At 47.7% G+C, this 6952-nt stretch overlaps 1 protein-coding gene across 1 annotated transcript in view; it reads right to left on the bottom strand.

Moving 5' to 3' along the window:
- Positions 1 to 225: 225 nt before the first annotated feature.
- Positions 226 to 6952, bottom strand: part of LOC146075998 (uncharacterized) — a 29795-nt gene continuing 23068 nt past the window's right edge. The window contains exon 3 of the mRNA XM_083185756.1: positions 226 to 6634. Coding sequence (XP_083041882.1) covers positions 4839 to 6464 — 1626 coding nt within the window. The 5' untranslated portion in view covers positions 6465 to 6634 and the 3' untranslated portion in view covers positions 226 to 4838. The remainder of the gene's footprint in view (positions 6635 to 6952) is intronic.

The raw sequence follows: 6952 nt of genomic DNA, 5'->3' as shown, positions 1-6952 counted from the left end.
GAGATATATTTTATATACGGCAGTAAATTAAATAGACCCCACCAGAGAGATATTATATATATGGCAGTAAATTAATTATGCCCCACCAGAGAGATATTGTATATATGGCAGTAAATTAATTATGCCCCACCAGAGAGATATTATATAAATGGCAGTAAATTAATTAGGCACCACCAGGGAGATATTATATATATGGCAGTAAATTAATTATGCCCCACCAGAGAGATATTATATATGCGGCAGCAAATTAATTAGGCATCACCAAAGAGATATTATATATACACGGCAGTATAATTAATATGCATCAGCAGAGATATTATTTTATTTAGTAGATGCACCAGTACACTGTTAATTCATTAATATTTATTTATATGTCAGACTCAGTACAGTAGATGCACCAGCAGAGAATATCTTTACTAGTTATATAACGCTGTAAAAAAAATACACCAGCAGGGAGGTAAAAAATACACCAGCAGATGCACCAGCAGACTGGTATACAAGTGGTTAATAAGTTTAACAACAGTGTACACTGCACAGTCATATACACGTCTGATTGAATTGGCCAGGTAGAGGTAATACTGACTGGGCTTGCAGCCAGCCACTGGTAGTGCAGAGCACACAACAGCAGAGAGCAGAGCAGACAGTGACATTAGTAGGCACTGACTTTTGACCCAGCAGCAAAAATAAAAACACAGCTCCAGTCCCTAACCTACCTAACCTAACAAAGCTCTGCACAGTACTAAGCACACTCCTATCCCTAACCCTCCTAACTCACGAGTGACAAATGGTGCCGGGCACTTGCTATTTACATAGCGGTCCAGATCTCGCGAGAATCCAGCATCGGGCAATGACATTTTGCCCACGTGCCTGGATCCGAGTCAGACGGGAAGCTCAGAGCGGTGCTCGGACCCGGGCTCAGATTGCTACTGTTTGTGCAGGGTCGGATCTGAGGAATCCGAGCACGCACATCTCTAGTTAGAACATCGTCCTTCATGCAGATTATATCGGTATATACTGTGTCATAGTAACGTGTATACTGTTACTGTGCTGCTATTTATTATGGAGAATGTTAGTATTCGCCTATTACACAATGTGCTCTCCATCAGACCTGGATAATATCATGTGAAAAGCAAGGATTTACTGTAACCCATAGCAACTAGAAATCCACTCTTAGCAGTCTAGTGTCATCAACTAACACATGTAATAATGATTGGTTACTATGTGATACAGGTAGTACATAGTATTCAGAGTGCGTGAGGTAAGGCAGCAATATGGAGGCATGAGGGAAAGAAGAGAGACGAGAGGAGACCTGTAGGGTGGTACAAGGCCGCATACAGGGTTCCTATAATCAGTGGTGTAACTATAGAGATTACTATGGGGCCTGGCTGCTTGGAAGGATCTCCAAAGGTAATTCCACTGCACTCTGTAAAAATAAATACTTGTTAACATACACAGGGAGAGAGGGAGGCAGAGCCAAGCAGTACACATACACAGATAGAGGGAGGCAGAGCCAAGAAGTACACATACACAAATAGAGGGAGGCAGAGCCAAGCAGTACACATACACAGATAGAGGGAGGCCGAGCCCAAAAGAGCATGTACAACGGGAGGGAGGAAGAGCCCAGCAGTGTACGTACACAGGGAGAGAGGGAGGCAGAGCCCAGCAGTGCACATACACAGATAGAGGGAGGCAGAGCCAAGAAGTACCCATACACAGATAGAGGGAGGCAGAGCCAAGCAGTACACATACACAGATAGAGGGAGGCAGAGCCAAGAAGTACACATACACAGATAGAGGGAGGCAGAGCCAAGAAGTACACATACACAGATAGAGGGAGGCAGAGCCAAGCAGTACACATACACAGATAGAGGGAGGCAGAGCCAAGCAGTACACATACACAGATAGAGGGAGGCAGAGCCAAGCAGTACACATACACAGATAGAGGGAGGCAGAGCCAAGCAGTACACATACACAGATAGAGGGAGGCAGAGCCAAGCAGTACACATACACAGATAGAGGGAGGCAGAGCCAAGCAGTACACATACACAGATAGAGGGAGGCAGAGCCAAGCAGTACACATACACAGATAGAGGGAGATTCAGAGCCAAGCAGTACACATACACAGATAGAGGGAGGCAGAGCCAAGCAGTACACATACACAGATAGAGGGAGGCAGAGCCCAAAAGAGCATGTACAACGGGAGGGAGGAAGAGCCCAGCAGTGTACGTACACAGGGAGAGAGGGAGGCAGAGCCCAGCAGTGCACATACAAAGGGAGGGCCGCAGGGCCCGGCAGTGTATGTACAGGGAGAGAGGCGGAGCCCAGCAGGGCACGCACACTGGGAGGGAGGCAAAGCCCAGCAGTGCACGTACACAGGGAGGGAGGCAGAGCCCAGCAGTGTATGCACACAGCGAGGGAGGTGGAGCCCAGCAGTGCATATACACAAGGAGGGAGGCAGAGCCCAGAAGTGCCCATACAAAGAGAGGGTGGGAGGAAGTTACCAGCAGTGTACACAGAGAGGGATTTAGGCAGAGCCCAGCAGTGTACTTACACAGGGAGGGAGGCAGTGCCCAGCAGTGCATGTACACAAGGAGGGAGTCATAGCCAAGCAGTGTATGTACAGGGAGGTTGGCAGAGAACAGGAGTGCACATACAAAGAGAGAGAGGGAGGCAGAGCCCTGCAGAGCATGTACACAGGGAGGGAGGGAGGGAGGCAGAGCCCAAGCAGTGTATGCACACAGCGAGGAAGGTGGAGCCCAGCAGTGCATATACACAAAGAGGGAGGCAGAGCCCAGAAGTGCACATACAAAGAGAGTGTGGGAGAAAGTTACCAGCAGTGTACACAGAGAGGGAGGAAGAGCGCAGCAGTGTACATACACAGGGAGGGAACCAGAGCACAGCAGTGTACGTACACAGGGAGGTAGAAGGCAGAGCCCAGCAGTGCACCTACAAAGAGAGGGAGGGAGGCAGAGCCCAGCAGTGCACATACACAGGGAGGGGGAGAGCCCAGCAGTGCACCTACATGGGGAGGGAAGCAGAACCCAGCAGTGCACATACAAAGGGAGGGAGGAAGGAAGAGCCCATCAGTGCACATACACAGAGAGGGATGGAGGCAGAGCCAAGCATGTACACAGCGAGGGTGGCAGAGCCCAGCAGTGCACATACACAGGGAGGGAGAGAGGTAGAGCCCAGTAGTGTACATACACAGGGAGAGTGGCAGAGCCCAGCAGTGCATATACACATATACACAGAGAGGGAGGGAGGCAGAGCCCAGCAGTGCATATATACAGAGAGGAAGGGAGGCAGAGCCTATCAGAGCGCGTACACAGGGAGGGAAGCAAGTGCAAGTACTGAGGGAGGGAGGGAGGCAGGGCCCAGCATTGTATGTACAGGGAGGGAGGCAGAAACCAGCATTGTGCATACACAGGGAGGGAGATAGAACCCAGTAGTGCACATATAGGGAGGGAGGCAGAGCCCAGCAGTGTATGAACACAGGGAGGGAGGCAGTTCCCAGCAGTGTATGTACACAGGGATGCAGGCATAGCCCAGCAGTGCATGTACAAAGAGAGGGAGGGAGGCAGAGACCAGCAGTGTATGTAGAGGGAGTGAGGCAGAGCCCAGCAGTGTAGGTACACAGGGAGAGAGGGAGGCAGAGCCAAGAATTGCACAAACACAGAGAGGAAGGGAAGCAGGGCCCAGAAGTGTATGTACAGGGAGCAGGAGCCCAGCAATGCACATACACAGGGGCGGAGGTGGAGCCCAGCAGTGCACGTATACAGGGAAGGAGGCAGAGCCCAGCAGTGAACATACACAGGGTGGGAGGCAGAGCACAGCAGTGTACATACACAGGGAGGGAGGTAGAGCACAGCAGTGCATGTACACAGGGAGAGAGGCAAAGCCCAGCAGTGTATGTACAGGGAGGAAAGTAGAGCACAACACAGAGAGGGAGGGAGGCAGAGCCAAGCAGTGCACGTACAAAGGGAGGGAGGGGGGGAGGAAAAGCCCAGCAGAGTATGTACATAGGGAGGGAGGCAGAGCCCAGCAGTGCACAAACACAGGGAGGGAGGCGGAGCCCAGCAGTGCACAAACACAGGGAGGGAGGCGGAGCCCAGCAGTGTATTAACACAGGGAGGGAGTCAGAGACCAGCAGTGTATGTACAGAGGGGGAGGAAAAGCCCAGCAGTGTATTTACACAGGGAGAGAGGCAGAGCCCAGCAGTGTATGTACAGGAAGAAAGCAGAGCACAGCAGTGTACATACACAGGGAGGGAGGCAGAGCACAGCAGCTTACTTACACAGGGAAAGAGGGAGGCAGAGCTCAGCAGTGTATGTACACAGGGATGGAGGTAGAGCCTAGCAGTGTACGCACAGGGAGGGAGGCATAGCCCAGTAGTGTATGTACACAGGGAGGGAGGCAAAGCACAGCAGTGTATTTATAGGGAGAGGGGCAGAGCCCAGCAGTGTATGTACACAGGGAGGGAGGCAGAGCCCAGCAGTGTACGTGCACAGGGAGGGAGGCAGAGCCCAGCAGTGTACATGCACAGGAAGGGAGGCAGAGAACAGAGAATGTCTGTATGCCCTCTCCTGGCAAGCTATTCCCCCATATGGTGCTCTGTCTGTCTAGTCACCTACTGTATCCATCCGTCAAAACCCCCTTATGGTATTCTATGCATACATTTGTCTGTGTATACCACCTCCAATCTGCTTTATATGGCGCTGTCTGTATATACCCCATATAGTGCTGTCTGTCCATCTGTTTATCAATACTGCCAACACACTCCTCTGATGTTGGACAAGATGTGACTCTTGGGTAAAACATTTGTTGCATTTGGAGCATTTCTATGGCTTCTCTCCTGTGTGACTCCTCTGATGTAGGACAAGATGTGACTTCAGGGAAAAACATTTGCTGCATTCAGAACATTTATATGGCTTCTCTCCTGTGTGACTCCTCTGATGTAGGACAAGATCTGACTTCTTGGAAAAACATTTGCTGCATTCAGAACATTTATATGGCTTCTCTCCTGTGTGACTCCTCTGATGTCGGACAAGAAGTGACTTCAGGGAAAAGCATTTGCTGCATTCAGAACATTTATATGGCTTCTCTCCTGTGTGACTCCTCTGATGTGTGACAAGATGTGACTTCTGAGTAAAACATTTGCTGCATTCAGAACATTTATATGGCCTCTCTCCTGTGTGACTCCTCTGATGTGTGACAAGATGTGACTTCTGAGTAAAACATTTGCTGCATTCAGAACATTTATATGGCTTCTCTCCTGTGTGACTCCTCTGATGTAGGACAAGATGTGACTTCTGGGAAAAACATTTGCTGCATTCAGAACATTTATATGGTTTCTCTCCTTTGTGACTCCTCTGATGTCGGACAAGAAGTGACTTCTGGGAAAAACATTTGCTGCATTCAGAACATTTATATGGCTTCTCTCCTGTGTGACTCCTCTGATGTAGGACAAGATGTGACTTCAGGGAAAAGCATTTGCTGCATTCAGAACATTTATATGGCTTCTCTCCTGTGTGACTCCTCTGATGTAGGACAAGATCTGACTTCAGGGAAAAGCATTTGCTGCATTCAGAACATTTATATGGCTTCTCTCCTGTGTGACTCCTCTGATGTGTGACAAGATGTGACTTATGAGTAAAACATTTGCTGCATTCAGAACATTTATATGGTTTCTCTCCTGTGTGACTCCTCTGATGTCGGACAAGATCTGACTTCAGAGAAAACCATTTGCTGCATTCAGAACATTTATATGGCTTCTCTCCTGTGTGACTCCTCTGATGTTTTACAAGATCTGCCTTCTGAGAAAAACATTTGCTGCATTCAGAACAATGATATGGTTTATCTCCTGTGTGAATCCTCTGATGTAGGACAAGATGTGACTTCTGAGTAAAACATTTGCTGCATTCAGAACATTTATTCGGTGTCTCTCCTGTGTGAATCATCTGATGTAGGACAAGATGTGTCTTCCGGGAAAAACATTTGCTGCATTCAGAACATTTATATGGCTTCTCTCCTGTGTGACTCATCTGATGTAGGACAAGATGTGACTTCCGGGTAAAACATTTGCAGCATTCAGAACATTTATATGGCTTCTCTCCTGTGTGACTCCTCTGATGTATGACAAGCTTTGACTTCTGGGAAAAACATTTGCTGCATTCAGAACATTTATTTGGCTTCTCTCCAGTGTGACTCCTCTGATGTATGAGAAGCCGTGATTTACATGTAAAGCTTTTTTCACACTCAGAACACACATGTGGATTCTCTCCTGTGTGACTCCTCTGATGTATGAGAAGCTGTGATTTACATGTAAAGCCTTTGCCACACTCAGAACACACATGTGGTTTCTCTCCTGTGTGACTCATCTGATGTATGAGAAGCTGTGATTTATATGTAAAGCTTTTGTCACACTCAGAGCACACATGTGGTTTCTCTCCTGTGAGACTCATCATGTATGAGGTGAGAACAAATTAGTTGCTGAAGGTTTCTTCTATCCAGAAAATAAAATAGTGTTTGTTCCTCCTCCTGAGGTGTAAGGAGATATGATGTATTTAGTTGGCTTGATCGGAGAACAATTTCCCTTTCCACGTCCTCTTAATTTGAATCCTGTTCCTTATATGTCCTGTAAGAAAGTTAATATGTAAAAGCATAATGGTTACCAGGATAACGCTACTTTTATTGTATAAGACGTATATATAATGACACAATAGCAAATGTCACAGACACTGACAATGATGTTACATTTGTGTACAGATGTGACCACATACATCCAGCCTCCTTGTGTGTTAAACAGTACTTCTAGTTGCTCCATTCCATAGTGGGACTGTAGCACTGAGCATTTTTTCCATTAACAAACCTGGAAAAGCTCTTACATTTTCTAACCTTGGACGTCCAAAGCTTATTCTCCAATATTCCACATCACTTAGGAGTCCAAGCTATA

This window comes from Crinia signifera, chromosome 4 (genome assembly GCF_055691185.1).
Source record: "Crinia signifera chromosome 4, ASM5569118v1, whole genome shotgun sequence".
Taxonomy (NCBI): domain Eukaryota; kingdom Metazoa; phylum Chordata; class Amphibia; order Anura; family Myobatrachidae; genus Crinia; species Crinia signifera.
This window is presented reverse-complemented; position numbering and strand designations above follow the sequence as displayed.